General features: G+C 38.0%; 1 protein-coding gene across 2 annotated transcripts in view; it reads left to right on the top strand.

Moving 5' to 3' along the window:
• LOC309800827 (trimeric intracellular cation channel type B-like) overlaps positions 1 to 17026 on the top strand; it is a 112473-nt gene that overhangs the window by 64752 nt on the left and 30695 nt on the right. Inside the window, exon 6 of one of the 2 annotated variants that reach the window (XM_082615154.1) lies at positions 9975 to 10383. The exons of the other annotated variant lie outside the window; for it this stretch is intronic. Coding sequence (XP_082471280.1) covers positions 9975 to 10190 — 216 coding nt within the window. The 3' untranslated portion in view covers positions 10191 to 10383. Of the gene's footprint in view, positions 1 to 9974; positions 10384 to 17026 lie in introns of those variants that run through there. 2 annotated transcript variants of the gene reach the window in all.

A 17026-nucleotide genomic window follows, 5' to 3' on the forward strand; every position in this document is an offset into this window, starting at 1 on the left:
GTGATAATTAGCAATATGGAGCATTTTTTCATATGCCTGTTGGCCATCTGTATGTTTCCTTTGGAGAAATGTCTATGTAGACTTCTACCCATTTTTTGATTGGGTTGTTTGTTTTTCTGATATTGAACTGTATGAGCTGTTTGTATATTTTGGAGATGAATCCTTTGTTAGTGCCTCATTTGCAAATATTTTCTCTCTGTAGGTTGTCTTTTTGTTTTGTTTATGGTTTCCTTTGCTGCACAAAAGCTTTTAAGTTTAACATATACACACTGCTATATATAAAAAAGATAACCATCAAGGACCTACTGTATGTATCAGGGAAGTATACTCAATACTTTGTAATACCTGTAAGAGAAAAGAATCGGAAAAAGAATACACACACACACACACATATATATATATAAATATGAGAAACTGAATCACTGTGCTGTACACCTGAAGCTAACACGACATAATAAATCAACTATACTTCAATTAAAAAAAATTGAAAAAAAACTCCTCTATTCCAAATACTTTTTATTTCTAAGAAATATTTCATAACAAGATTTTAGCCTTAAAAAGTAAAAAATATCTCTAGTAGAACCCTGAATATTCAGCAGTTCATAAACATTCTTGAACTGTTAAGAAAAATTAAGGGATAAAGGATTAAAAACCTAATAAAAAATTGAAAGAAATTTATCAACCGACAATTCACACAACAAAGATATGATGTCCCTTAAACATATGAAAACATGTGACGCTCATTTGGGAACATATTAATGAAAATTACACTCAGATACCATTTCTCATCAGATTGGCAAAAATTAAAGTCTGGTTGCATATCCTATTTAGAGAGAGAATCGGGCACTTTTTCAGTCTTATCTGGATATTCTGGCATGTTTGTTTATTTTAAGTTTTTTTCCCCGCTTTTTTTGCATATTGATGCGAACTTTAATGGCAGTTTGTCTAACTCCATAATAAAATTTGTTGGTATTTTTATTGAGATTATATTCAGTTTATAAATTAACTTAGGGTGGCAGTTACATTACATAGGGACAAAAGCATAGAGTGAGACAGGAGAGAGGACGGAGTCATGAGATTCTCTAATATTTAGATAAGGAAGATCCAGAATGAGAAACGGGAAAGAAGCTGCTAAAAACAAGGAGATGGTATTAAGAAGGCTGGACTGGTCAGTTATGCTGCATGCTGTTGAGAGGTGTATTCAGATAGTAGAGTATTTTGTTGAATACATGAATGAGGGACAATGGTATTAGGCCCTGTCGGGGGATACAATTGGACATGTAAACTTTGAATAAGACACAGACTCTGTCTTCAATATGTTATTGTCTAAAAAGAAATATGAGGCATTGTACTTTTAAACTTTATGAGGATACGGACTAAGTTTGTTTTATTCAGCACTGTATCCCTAGCATTGTGTCTGGTGCATGTAGTAGATTTTTAATATATATTTGTTGACTGAGTGATAAATGACTAAAATGCTCTTTCATAGGTCTCTCTGTATTTAATTCTCTCATACTTATTTATCTAAGAGGGTACTACCAGCTGAACAGTTTATTTAACCAACTTATTGAAGAGATTTATAAAAATGAGGATCTGAAGATTTATTTGACAGTCATTTAGGTTAATAATTATTAATGTCTGAGTGAGTGATGTCACCAATGAAGAAAGCATAGAGTAACCAGAAAACCAGGCTGAATATGCCATGTACCAGAAGTTAATTATTGGAGGGCATTGGGGGAGGTTTAATGGAGTAGACACTTTGCAGTTGCCCTGCAAAGGATTGTTTGGATTTGGGCAGATGGAGGCAGGAAGAAGTATGTTCTGGGTGGAGAGAAAAATTAATTATGCAAATTTTGCTTCTATAGATATATTGTAATAGTCTTTGAATTATTCATATGAGGTAGAAGTTATGTTCATTCATGATACTCTCATTGCTATGCACTATAGAGGATATAAAAGTACATGAGTACTGTTTGTGCCTTTGAGGAACTTATATTTTAGGTCACGTTTTTCTGGGCATATTTTGAAATGATATAACATGAGATGTTATATAAAGAATGTGCCAAAGCAATCTTGAGAAAGAAGAACGGAGCTGGAGGAATCAGGCTCCCTGACTTCAGACTATACTACAAAGCTACAGTAATCAAGACAGTATGGTACTGGCACAAAAACAGAAATATAGATCAATGAAACAGGATAGAAAGCCCAGAGATAAACCTGGGCTTAAACCTAGATGTAAGGCCAGACACTATAAAACTCTTAGAGGAAAACAAAGGCAGAACACTCTGACATAAATCACAGCAAGATCCTTTTTTGACTCACCTCCTAGAGAAATGGAAATAAAAACAAAAATAAACAAATGGGACCTAACGAAACTTCAAAGCTTTTGCACAGCAAAGGAAACCATAAACAAGATGAAAAGACAACGCTAAGAATGGGAGAAACTATTTGCAAATGAAGCAACTGACAAAGGATTAATCTCCAAAATTTATAAGCAGCTCATGCAGCTCAATAACAAAAAAACAAACAACTCAATCCAAAAATGGGCAGAAGACCCAAATAGACATTTCTCCAAAGAAGATATACAGATTGCCAACAAACACATGAAAGAATGCTCAATATCATTCATCATTAGAGAAATGCAAATCAAAACTACAATGAGATATCATCTCACTCCGGTCAGAATGGCCATCATCAAAAAATCTACAAACAATAAATGATGGAGAGGGTGTGGAGAAAAGGGAACCCTCTTGCACTGTTGGTGGGAATGTAAATTGATACAGCCACTATGGAGAACAGTATGCAGGTTCCTTAAAAAACTAAAGATAGAACTATCATACGACCCAGCAATGCGACTACTGGGCATATACCCTGAGAAAACCATAATTCAAAAAGAGACATGTACCACAATGTTCATTGCAGCACTATTTACAATAGCCAGGACATGGAAGCAACCTAAGTGTCCATCGACAGATGAATGGATAAAGAAGTTGTGGCACATATATACAATGGAATATTACTCAGCCATAAAAAGAAATGAAATTGAGTTATTTGTAGTGAGGTGGATGGACCTAGAGTCTGTCATATAGAGTGAAGTAAGTCAGGAAGAGAAAAACAAATACTGTATGCTAACACATATATATGGAATCTAAAAAAAAAATGGTTCTGAAGAACCTAGGGGCAGGAAAGGAATAAAGACCCAGACATAGAGAATGGACTTAAGGACACGGGGAAGGGGAGGGGTAAGCTGGGACGAAGTGAGAGAGTGGCATGGACATATATACACTACCAACTATAAAATAGATAGCTAGTGGGAAGCAGCCTCACAGCACAGGGAGATCAGCTTGGTGCTTTGTGACCACTTAGAGGGGTTGGATAGGGAGGATGGGAAGGAGACGCAAGAGGGAGGGGATATGGGGATATAAGTATATGTATAGCTGATTCATTTTGTTATACAGCAGCAACTAACACAACAATGTAAAGCAATTATACTCCAATAAAGATGTTAAAAAAAAAGAATGTGGCAGAGCTCAAACAGTTTCTTTACTGGAATTAATTTGTATTTTAGGATATGTTTAAATATCGGATTAGGGCTTCTACATTCTTTGGTTTACTTCTCTTTTTAAGCAAGAGACTATGAAGTCAAATGCTGTTTAATTTAGGTAATATGCTTTTTCTTTTAATAGTTTGCTAAGTAGGGAGACAGTTTTATATTTTATTTATAGAAAAATAAGGGTTCATTCCATTTGTCACCATTATATTTGTGTCACCTTATTGAATTAAGCCCTAAGAAGAGGCTGAATTCACAGAAATCCATCCATGGACCTCATAAGTCTATCTCAGCAGTAATTTATGATGCCAGCAGTACTCCTTAGCTGAGTGATGAATCTACTGGGAGTGGAGATTCTATTAAAACTCAACTTGAAAAATGCTTAGTATAGTTCATGTTCTCAGGAAGTACTTTAGATCCTGACACTCATCTCTTTTGGATTTTGTAAAAAGACTTTGCTGTTTTCCTGACAGTGGACCATTGTTTGACCTGAATTCTTTTGTTTTTTGTTGGCCGTCCATGAAGTCAAGCTATGGCCAGGATAATTATGCTAATACACTTCGTTGTAACTATTCTAAAGAATAATTTAATCTAAAGAAATTCTTCTTAGATATTAACCAGTAATGGTATAAATTTGGAGGTTAACATTATATTTGGACTCTTCTCACTCTATATTCTCTCCAGGTGATTACATTCTAATTCATGCCTTTACCTTTTACTTGTATAGTAATGACTTCCAAATCCATATCCCTCACTTAACGTTTCTGGGCAAACCTCCATTACTGCACTTACTCTTTATGGTTTTGTAATTACTGATTTACTTGGCTGTCTCTGGTTAGTCTGTAAGATTTTTGATGGCAGGGATTACATTCAACATTCTTTTGGCAGCCAGGTGTAATGCACAAGCAGATTATTTTAATCCTGTGGATTTTAGGCTTTGTTAGTGCTATTCTGTTTCAGATTTGCCCTTCTAGAATGTGACCCTTTTGGGGGTCTCAATTTAAGCCCGAGGTGTACCCCTGGGCAGGTCCACCTTGCCTGGCTTTGAACTCCAACCTGTCTTCCCAGAACCAAGCAGTGGGCTGCTCAGCTCTTTGGCCTCCCAGCTGTTGTTCTCTGCTAGGTTTTTGAAATCTGTTTCTATGTTTGCACAGTTTAGCATTGGTAAACTCCTCCAGCACAGACTACGCATGGACTTGGGGGCTTACTTAATGTGGTTCACTCCTCTTTAAGCTGTTATTGCTCTCAAGTGCTAGACGCTTTGGCCTTCTCAGACTCCAGCCTCTGTCTCTTTAACCCATTTGGGACTTCTGCATTTCATTTCCCTATGCTGTGAATTGACACATGTCCTTAAAAGAAAAAGCCAGGATAAATGTGGAGTTCACTTTGTTCAACTTCCTTTCTTTTAGGGATCATAACCCCACCAGGTTATACCCGTATTGGTTGTTCTCCAGTGTCTTTTTACAGTTGTTTTATGTATTTGTGTCTTTTATATTGATTTTGTTGAGATACTGAGTCTGATATAAGCTATTTAGTCATGGCTGGCCTGTAGTTTATGTGCATGCATTAAAAAAAGGTTTATTTGTTATTTGTTTATTTTTATTGTGGTCAAATTGGCATAACAAAATCAGCTGTTTATGCAATTCAGTGGTGTTTAGTACATTCACAATGCTGTGTGCATGCATTTTTATATTTATATAAGTGATAGTACATTATAGCTTTTGTTCTTTGTCTCATTTTCACCTAACAGTATATTTTAAGAATTTTTCCATATAACTTTACAATTTATTATTTTAAACAATTACACAGTATACATTTCACTTATCCATTCCTCTTGTGATGGACACCCACTTTGTCTCCAACTCCCCACTACCTAGACTATATTGCAGATAATAAGAATTTACTCTTGTTTCCAACGTCCTCAGGAAAGCTGATTATGTAGGGACCTCTTGTGAAAATTTAATTCCAAAAATATCTAGTTTGATTCATGATCTGAGATCTGCTGGAGGAATTGCCTCTTGGAAATTCATGGGCTTTTGGGAACCATTCTAGTCCATAACGTTGTCCCAAGTTCATTTTGGCACCAGTATAATTTCTTGAGCAAATCTGAATATCTCTGAACACTATACATTTTGCCAGATAAAAGATTGGTAGCACTCCATTCTGTCTCTCAGTGTCTCAGTTGCTTATACATATACATATATATGGAAAAAATTGGATGGCTAGAGACTTACTACAGTCCCTCATACTGGCAGGATTCTACAATTTACTGGAAGTCTGTGACTTTAGATAATGATAGACTGCAGTGTATTTAGTGATCAGACTCAAAATCTGAGTGTTCCAAACTGCTTAACCACTTATTAGCTCTGTGACTTTGAGCAAGTTACTTAAGCTGTCAGAACCTCAGTTCCACATCTCTATGATGAGAGTAATAATAGAGTAGTTTTTGGATTACATTTAAAGAGAATAAGGTAATACAAAACACTTATCACAGTTCTGGCACATGTTAAAGTGCATAGTAATAATAGGTATTCTCGGTCGTTTGGTGTAGACTGTAAATGATATTTTATCTTCTTATTTCCTTTCAATACTAAATGTATTTTTTTGCTTATGCTGCTCATTTGGCACTCAAGAATGTGGTATTTTGTATTATTGTTAATGAGTTATGTTCTTTTCCATTAATTAAGTGTAAACATATAGAGAACAGATTTTTTTCCAGAACCTAACTTAATTTGCTTCTGCTGAAGATTAAATTAAGAATGCATATTGAACACAGTGAGAACTTCAACAAAGAAAATAGGAAATATAAGAAAGTACTAGATAGAAGTCACAGAGCTGAAGAATATAATAACTGAACTAAAAAATTTACTAGGGGGGTTCAACAGCAGACTAGAAGAAGCAAAAAGCATCAGTGAACTTGAAGACCAGGCAGTGGAACTCACCCAATCAGAGCTGCAAAAAGGAAAAAGAATGAAAGAAAGTGAAGATAGGTTAAGGAACTTAGGGGACAACATCAGGAGGACTGACGTTCACATAACAGGGCTCCCAGAAGGAAAGAAGAGAGAGAAAGGGGCAGAAAAATTATTTGAAGAAAGAATGGCTGAAAACTTCCCTAATCTTGGGGAAGGAAACAAGCATGCAGATCCAGGAAGCCCAGAGAGTTCCACATAAGGGGACCCCAAAGAGATCCCACCAAGACACATTATAATTAAAATGTCAAAAGTTTAAGGCAAAGAGAGATTCTTAAAAGTAGCAATGGAAAAACAGTGTGTTATGGTATAAAGGAACCCCCATAAGACTATGAGCAGATATCTCCAGTAGAAACTTTGCAGGCCAGAATGGCGTGGCATGATATATTCAAAGCACTGAAGGAAAAAGACTCCCAACCTAAGTTACTCCACCTGGCAGTTACATCCAGAGTTAGAGGAGAGAGAAAGAATTTTTCCAGACAAGCAAAAGCTAGAGCTTATCACCACTAAATTGACCTTACACAAAATGTTAAAGGGACTTCTTTAGGCTGAAAGGAAAGGATGCTAATTAGTAACAAGAAAACATGAAAATATAAAGCTCACTGTTAAGGGTTAATATATAGGAAAGGTAGTGGATTAATCACTTATAAAGTTAGTACGAATGTTGAAAGACAAAAGTAGTCAAAATAACTGTAACTACAGTAGTTAAGGGATACACACAAGATAACAAGATGTAAAATGTAACATCAAAACCAACAAACATTGAGGGGGAGAGTAAAAATATAGAACATTAAAATGCATTTATACTTAAGTTATTATCAACTAAAATAGACTGTCACTAACATATGTTGTTATGTGAAAATATAACTACAGAGCAAAACCCTGTAGTATATACACAAAAGATAACAAGAAAGTAATCTAAGCATAGCACTAGAGAAAGTCATCAAGCCATAATGGAAGTGAGCAAGGGAAGAAGAAAGGACCAGAGAGGAACTACAAAACAGCCAGAAAACAATTAACAAAATGACAATAAGTACATACTTATTAATTACTTTAAATGTAACTTGACTGAATTCTCTATTCAGAAGACATAGAGTAGCTGAATGGATAAAAAAAAAAATAAGACCCATCTATATGCTGCCTGCAAGAGACTCACTGCAGATGTGAGGAGAGAAATAGACTGAAAGTGAAGGGATGGAAAAATACATTCCATGCAAATGGAAGCCCAAAGAAAGTTGGGATAGCTATACTTATATCAAACAAAATAGACTTTAAAACAAAGACTAATTAGAAAGAAGGGCGTTACATAATGATAAAGGGGTCATTTCTAATAAGAGGATATATAACATTTGCAAATATTTATGTACCAACATAAATATATAAAGCAAATGTTAACAGACCTAAAGAGAGAAATAGAGAGCAAAACAATAATAGTAGGGGACTTATTGAAGTCCCTTCACTTACAACAATGGATAGATCACTAGACAGAGAATCAAGAAGGAAACATTGCCCCAAAGGACATATTAGACTAGATAGACTTAACTAAAGATATAGACAGGACATTCCATCCAAAAGCAACAGAATACATATTCTTCTCAAGCACACATGGAATATTCTCCAGGATTCATCATATGTTAGGTCATAAAACAAGTCTTAATAAATTTAAGAAGATGAAAATCGTATCAAGAATCTTTTCCAGCTAGAATAGTATGAAACTGGAAATTGTTTACTAGGAAGAAAACTGGAAAAATCACAAACATGTGGGAATTAAACATAATGCTATAGAACAACCAGTGGGTCAGTGAAGAAATAACAGAGAAATCAAAAAAATACCTTGAGACAAAAATGGAAATACAACATTCCAATCTTATGGGATGCAGCCAAAGTAGTTTTAAGAGGGAAGTTCATAGCAATAAATGCCTACCTCAAGAAATGAGAAAAATCTCAAATAACCTAACTTTATACCTTAAGGAACTAGAATAAGAACAAATGAAGCCCAAAGTTAATGGAAGGAAGGAAATAACATAGAGCAGAAATAAATGAAATACAGACTAAAAGGCCAATAGAAAAGACCCAACTAAGAGTTGGTTCTTTGAAAAGATAAACAAAATTAACAAACCTTCAGTTAGACTCACCAAGAAAGAAAACGAGAGAACTCAAGTGGATAAAATCAGAAATGAAAGAGGAGACGTTACAACTGACACCATGAAAATACAAGGGATTGAGACTGCTATGAACACTTATATGCCAACAACGTGGACAACCTAGAAGAAATAGACATACTTCTAGAAACATAAAACCTGTCAAGACTGAATCACAAAGAAATAGAAAATCTGAATAGACCAGTTACCAGTAAGGAGATTGTATCAGTGATCAGAAACCTCCCAACAAATAAAAGTTCAGGACCAGACAGTTTTGCTGGTGAATGCTACCAAACATTACAAGAATTAATACCAATCCTTCTCAGACTCTTCCAAAAATAGAAGATGAGGGAATGCTTCCAAACTCATTTTACAAGGCCAACATTACCATGAAACCAAAACCAGACAAGGATGCCACAAGAAAAGAAAATTATAGGGCAATATCCCTGATGGGCATAGATGCAAAACCCCCCAACAAAATAGTAGGAAACTAAATTCAACAATACATTAAAAAGATTTTACATCGTGATCAAGTGGGATTGATTCCAGGGATGCAAGGATGGTACATCATCTGCAAATCAATCAGTGTGCTATATCACATTAACAAAATGAAGGATAAAAATCATATAATCTCAATAGATACAGAAAAAGCATTTGACAGAATTCAGCATCCATTTACAATAAAAACTCTTAACAAAGTGGGTGTAGAGGGAATGTACCTCAATATAATAGAGGCTATATATGACAAGCCCACTGCTAACATCATAACCAGGGCATTATGCCTGGTGAAAAAAATGAGACAAAGAAAATACAGTATGATCTCATTTATGTGTGGAATCTAAAATTAAAAAAAAATGCGAGCTCATAGATACAGAGAACAGATTAGTGGTTGCCAGAAGTGGAGTTGGGGGCTCAGTGAAATGGGTTGAAAGGAGTCAAAAAGTTCAAACTTCCAGTTATAAACAAATAAGTCATCAGTTTGTAACGTATAGCATGGTAACTGTTGTAATACTGTATTGCATATTTGCAAGTTGCTAAGAGAGTAGATCTTAAAAATTCTCATCACATAAAAAAATTTTTGTGTGCTGTGAATGGTGACGGATGTTAACTAGACTTATTGTGGTGGTTATTTCATAATATATGCAGATATCGAATCATTTTGTACACCTGAAACTAGTATAATGTTATATGTCGATTACACCTGAATAAAAAAAAAAGTGTTTTGAATCTTTTCTTCTTTTTCACTTTCCCCTCTCAGTTTTAGGAAACAGAAAACGTTTGTATTTAAATTCAAAATTGAACTTTTTTTTTCAGATAACCATGATGATTACAGGGACTGATGTTACGCCTTTTGCTTGTTTTGAGGATACATTGTTTAGGATTCTGTTTGGCTGGCAGCAGCGGTTTTCGTCATGTGAAAAGAGAAGTGAAACAGAATCATCTCTCAGTGGTACTGGTTCACCGACCTCAAAACCTATAGCTGATGCTTCAGATAAAGTTCAAAAGAAACATACTAAGAAGACTGACTAAATTTACTTGATGAGCTTTAGAAGGCAAAAATTTTTCTTTTTCTTATCTACCTGTCAGATTGTGATAAATACTTCTATGCAACTGATATAAAATAAAGATTATATATAAGGATTAGAGGTGACCAAAAGAGAATTTCTTTCTGTTTCAGGGAGACTCTCCCTTTCTGGATTGTAATTTCCTGAGTGTTATGAGTGTATGTGAAATGGTTTTTCTAAGTTATATATAAAGGATTCAATTGTGATTTTTAAAATAGTTTTATATTGATAAAAGGCTAGTGTTTTTGAATGTTAGAAAAATTAGGGGGCCCGGAGGAAGATGGCGGAAGAGTAAGACGCGGAGATCACCTTCCTCCCCACAGATACATCAGAAATTCATCTACACGTGGAACAACTCCTACAGAACACCTACTGAACGCTGACAGAAGACCTCAGACCCCCCCCAAAAGGCAAGAAACTCCCCACATACCTGGGTAGGGCAAAAGAAAAAAAGAATAAACAGAGACAATAGGATAGGGACGGGACCTGCACCAGTGGGAGGGAGCCGTGAAGGAGGGAAGGTTTCTACACACTACAAGCCCCTTCGCGGGCGGAGACTGCAGGTGGCGGAGGGGGAAGCTTCGGAGTAGCGGAGGAGAGCACAGCAACGGGTGCGGAGGGCAAAGCGGAGAGATTCTGGCACAGAGGACCGGTGCCCTCAGGCACACACCAGCCCGAGAGGCTTGTCTGCTCGGCCGCCGTGGTGGGCAGGGCTGGGAACTGAGGCTCGGGTATCAGCTTTCAGTCAGAGCGCAGGGAGAGGACTGGGGCTGGCGGTAGGAAGAGAGCCTGAAGGGGTTAGTGCACCACGGCTAGCCCAGAGGGAGTCCGGGGAAAGGGTCTGGAGCTGCTGAAGAGGCAAGAGACTTTTTTCCCTTTTGTTTCCTGGTGCGCGAGGAGAGGGCATTAAGAGGGCTGCTTGGGGAAGCGCCGGAGACAGGCGCGAGCTGCGGGTAAGGCGCGGACTTCGGAGACGGGCGCAGGCCGCTGCCGCCGCCGCCCGCCGCCGCCGCTGCCGCCGCGGGGCCTATGTGCGAGCACGGGTCACTGTCTGCCCCGCCTTCCGGGGGGCCTGTGCACCCCGCCACTGCCGGGGTCCCGAGACCCGGGGACGGCTTTCCCGGGAAAGCGCATGGAGCGCCACGGGCTGCTGCAACGTCGCGCCGGCCTCTGCCGCCGCAGGCCGGCCCCACTGTGCGCGCCCCTCCCTCCCCTCTGCCTGAGTGAGCCAGAGCCCCCGAATCAGCGGCTCCTTTAAACCCGTTCTGTCTGAGCGAAGAACGGACGCCCTCCGGCGACCTACGCGCAGAGGCGGGGCCAGGTCCAAGGCTGACACCCGGGAGCTGTGAGAGCAGAGACAGGGAAATCTCTCTGTGCAGCCTTGGAGGCAGCGGATTAAAGCTCCATGGTCCATTTGATGTGCCCTGCGTCTGTGGAGTGCATGAATGGACAGCGAATCATCCCAAATTGAGGAAGTGGACTTTGAGGACAAGATTTAAGACTTTCCCCCCTTTTCCTCTTTTTACAACGAATTATCCCAAATTGAGGAGGTGGACTTGGAGAGCCAGATTTCAGACTTCTCGCTCTTTTCCTCTTTTTACAAGGAATTATCCCAAATTGAGGAGGTGGACTTGGAGAGCAAGATTTTTGATTTTTCCCCCTGCTCTCTTTTTGTGAATGTGTATGTGTAATCTTCTGTGTAAGATTCTCTCTGTATAGCTTTGCTTCCACCATATGTCCCAGGGTTCTATTGGTCCGTTTTTTTTTTCAATAATTACTTTCTAATTTTAATAATGCTACTATATTTCATACTTTATTCTATTTTACTTTACCTGCTCTTTCTTTCTTTCCTACCTTCCCTTCCTCCCTCCCTCCCTCTGCTCCTCCTTTCCTTCTTGCTTTTTCTTTCCTCCCTCCCTCCTTCCCACCCTTCTTCTTTCCACTTTCTTTTTCTTTCCTTCCTCCCTCCCTCCCTCCTTTCTTTCCTTCTTTCTTTCCATCCTACCTCCCTCCCTCCCTTTCTTTCTTTCTTCCTTCTTTCCTTCCTTTCTTCCCTTCTTCCTTTCTTTCTCTCTCTCTTTCTTTCTTCTACTAATTCTTTCTTTCTACTCTTTCTCCCTGTTTTTCTGAGCCGGGTGGATGAAAGGCTCTTGGTGCTGCAGCCAGGAGCCAGTGCTGTGCCTCTGCAGTGGGAGAGACACCTTCAGGACACGGGTCCACAAGAGACCTCCCAGCTCCACATAATATCAAGCAGTGAAAATCTCCCAGAGATCTCCATCCCAATACCAGCACCCAGCTTCAGTCAACGACCAGCAAGCTACAGTGCTGGTCACCCTATGCCAAGCAACTAGCAAGGCAGGAACACAACCTCACCCATTAGCAGAGAGGCTACCTAAAAACATAATAAGGCCATAGGCACCCCAAAACACACCACCAGACGTGGACCTGTCCACCAGAAAGACAAGATCGAGCCTCAACCACCAGAACACAGGCATTAGTCCCCCCCACCAGGAAGCCTACACAACCTACTGAAACAATCTTAGCCATTGGGGTCAGACACCAAAAACAACGGGAACTACGAATCTGCAGCCTGCAAAAAGGAGACCCCAAACACAGTAAGATAAGCAAAATGAGAAGACAGAGAAACACACAGCAGGTGAAGGAGCAAGATAAAAACCTACCAGACCTAACAAATGAAGAGGTAATAGGCAGTCTACCTGAAAAACAATTCAGAGTAATGATAGTAAAGCTGATCCAAGATTCTATTTCCAAGATCCATAATCTTGGAAATAGAATAGACAAAATGCAAGAAATAGTTAACAAGGACCTAGAAGAACTAAAGATGAATCAAGCATCGATTAAAAACACAACAAATGAAATGAAAAATACTCTAGATGGGATCAATAGCAGAATAACTGAGGCAGAAGAACGGATAAGTGAGGTGGAAGATAAAATAGTGGAAATAACTGATGCAGAGCAAAATAAAGAAAAAAGAATGAAAAGAACAGAGGACAGTCTCCGAGACCTCTGGGACAACATTAAACGCACCAACATTCAAATTATAGGGGTTCCAGAAGAAGAAGAGAAAAAGAAAGGGACTGAGAAAATATTTGAAGAGATTATAGTTGAAACCTTCCCCAATATGAGAAAGGAAATAGTTAATGAAGTCCAGGAGGCACAGAGAGTCCCATACAGAATAAATCCAAGGAGAAATACGCCAAGACACATATTAATCAAACTGTCAAAAATTAAACACAAAGAAATCATATTAAAAGCAGCAAGGGAAAAGCAACAAATAACACACAAGGGAATCCCCATCAGGTTAACAGCTGATCTCTCAGCAGAAACTCTACAAGCCAGAAGGGAGTGGCAGGACATAATTAAAGGGATGAAGGAGAGAAACCTGCAACCAAGATTACCCAGCAAGGATCTCATTCAGATTTGATGGAGAAATTAAAACGTTTACAGACAAGCAAAAGCTGAGAGAGTTCAGCACCACCAAACCAGCTTTACAACAAATGCTAAAAGAACTTCTCTAGGCAAGAAACACAACAGAAGGAATATACCTACAATAACGAACCCAAAGCAATTAAGGAAATGGGAATAGGAACATACATATCACTAATTACCTTAAATGTAAATGGACTAAATGCTCCCACCAAAAGACACAGAGTGGCTGAATGGATACAAAAACAAGACCCATATCTATGCTGTCTACAAGAGACCCACTTCAGACCTAGAGACACATACAGATTGAAAGTAAGGGGATGGAAAAAGATATTCCATGCAAATGGAAATCAAAAGAAAGCTGGAGTAGCAATTCTTATATCAGACAAAATAGACTTTAAAATAAAGACTATTAGAAGAGACAAAGAAGGACACTACATAATGATCAAGGGATCAATCCAAGAAGAAGATATAACAATTGTAAATATTTATGCACCCAACATAGGAGCACCTCAATACATAAGGCAAATACTAACAGCCATAAAAGGGGAAATCGACAGTAACACACTCATAGTAGGGGACTTTAACAGCCCACTTTCACCAATGGACAGATCATCCAAAATGAAAATAAATAAGGAAACACAAGCTTTAAATGATACATTAAACAAGATGGACTTAATTGATATTTATAGGATATTCCATCCAAAAACAACAGAATACACATTTTTCTCAAGTGCTCATGGAACATTCTCCAGGATAGATCATATCTTGGGTCACAAATCAAGCCTTGATAAATTTAAGAAAATTGAAATTGTATCAAGTATCTTTTCCGACCACAATGCTATGAGACTAGACATCAATTACAGGAAAAGATCTGTAAAAAATACAAACACATGGAGGCTAAACAATACACTACTCAATAACGAAGTGATCACTGAAGAAATCAAAGAGGAAATTAAAAAATACCTAGAAACAAATGACAATGGGGACACGACGACCCAAAACCTATGGGACGCAGCAAAAGCAGTTCTAAGGGGGAAGCTTATAGCAATACAATCCCACCTTAAGAAACAGGAAACATTTCGAGTAAACAACCTGACCCTGCACCTAAAGCAATTAGAGAAAGAAGAACAAAGAACCCCCAAAGCTAGCAGAAGGAAAGAAATCATAAAGATCAGATCAGAAATAAATGAAAAAGAAATGAAGGAAACGATAGCAAAGATCAACCAAACTAAAAGCTGGTTCTTTGAGAAGATAAACAAAATTGACAAACCATTAGCCAGACTCATCAAGAAAAGAAGGGAGAAGACTCAAATCAATAGAATTAGAAATGAAAAAGGAGAAGTAACAACTGACACTGCAGAAATACAAAAGATCATGAGAGATTACTACAAGCAACTCTATGCCAATAAAATGGACAATCTGGAAGAAATGGACAAATTCTTAGAAATGCACATCCTGCCAAGACTGACTCAGGAAGAAATAGAAACTATGAATAGACCAATCACAAGCACTGAAATTGAAACTGTGATTAAAAATCTTCCATGAAACAAAAGCCCAGGACCAGATGGCTTCACAGGCGAATTCTATCAAACATTTACAGAAGAGCTAACACCCATCCTTCTCAAACTCTTCCAAACAATATCAGAGGAAGGAACACTCCCAAACTCATTCTACGAGGCCACCATCACCTTGATACCAAAACCAGGCAAGGATGTCACAAAGAAAGAAAACTACAGGCCAATATCACTGATGAACATAGATGCAAAAATCCTCAACAAAATACTAGCAAACAGAATCCAACAACACATTAAAAGGATCATACACCATGATCAAGTGGGGTTTATTCCAGGAATGCAAGGATTCTTCAATATACACAAATCAATCAATGTGATACACCATATTAACAAGTTGAAGGAGAAAAACCATATGATCATCTCAATAGATGCAGAGAAAGCTTTCGACAAAATTCAACACCCATTTATGATAAAAACCCTGCAGAAAGTAGGCATAGAGGGAACTTTCCTCAACATAATAAAGGCCATATATGACAAACCCACAGCCAACATGGTCCTCAATGGTGAAAAACTGAAACCATTTCCACTAAGATCAGGAACAAGACAAGGCTGCCCACTCTCACCACTCTCATTCAACCTAGTTTTGTAAGTTTTAGCCACAGCAATCAGAGAAGAAAAGGAAATAAAAGGAATCCAAATTGGAAAAGAAGAAGTAAAGCTGTCACTGTTTGCAGATGACATGATACTATACATAGAGAATCCTAAAGATGCTACCAAAAAACTACTAGAGCTAATCAATGAATTTGGTAAAGTAGCAGGATACAAAATTAATGTACAGAAATCTCTGGCATTCCTGTACACTAATGATGAAAAATCTGAAAATGAAATCAAGAAAACACTCCCATTTACCATTGCAAGAAAAAGAATAAAATATCTAGGAATAAACCTACCTAAGGAGACAAAAGACCTGTATGCAGAAAATTATAAGACACTGATGAAAGAAATTAAAGATGATACAAATAGATGGAGAGATATACCATGCTCCTGGATTGGAAGAATCAATATTGTGAAAATGACTCTACTACCCAAAACAATCTACAGATTCAATGCAATCCCTATCAAACTACCACTGGCATTTTTCACAGAACTAGAACAAAAAATTTCAAAATTTGTTTGGAAAAACAAAAGTCCCCGAATGGCCAAAGCAATCTTGAGAACGAAAAACGGAGCTGGAGGAATCAGGCTCCCTGACTTCAGACTATACTACAAAGCTACAGTAATCAAGACAGTGTGGTACTGGCATAAAAACAGGAAGATAGATCAGTGGATCAGGATAGAAAGCCCAGAGATAAACCCACGCACATATGGCCAACTTATCTTTGATAAAGGAGGCAGGAATGTACAGTGGAGAAAGGACAGCCTCTTCAATAAGTGGTGCTGGGAAAACTGGACAGGGACATGTAAAAGTTTGAGATTAGATCATTCCCTAACACCATACACAAAAATAAGCTCAAAATGGATTAACGACTGAAATGTAAGGCCAGAAACTATCAAACTCTTAGAGGAAAACATAGGTAGAACACTCTATGACATAAATCACAGCAAGATCCTTTTGGACCCACCTCCTAGAGAAATGGAAATAAAAACAAAGATAAACAAATGGGACCTAATGAAACTTCAAAGCTTTTGCACAGCAAAGGAAACCATAAACAAGACCAAAAGACAACCCTCAGAATGGGAGAAAATATTTGCCAATGAAGCAACTGACAAAGGATTAATCTCCAACATTTATAAACAGCTCATGCAGCTCAATAGCAAAAAAACAAACAACCCAATC

The sequence above is a fragment of the Mesoplodon mirus genome (assembly GCF_964341445.2).
Source record: "Mesoplodon mirus genome assembly, chromosome: 1".
In the NCBI taxonomy this organism is placed as follows: Eukaryota; Metazoa; Chordata; class Mammalia; order Artiodactyla; family Ziphiidae; genus Mesoplodon; species Mesoplodon mirus.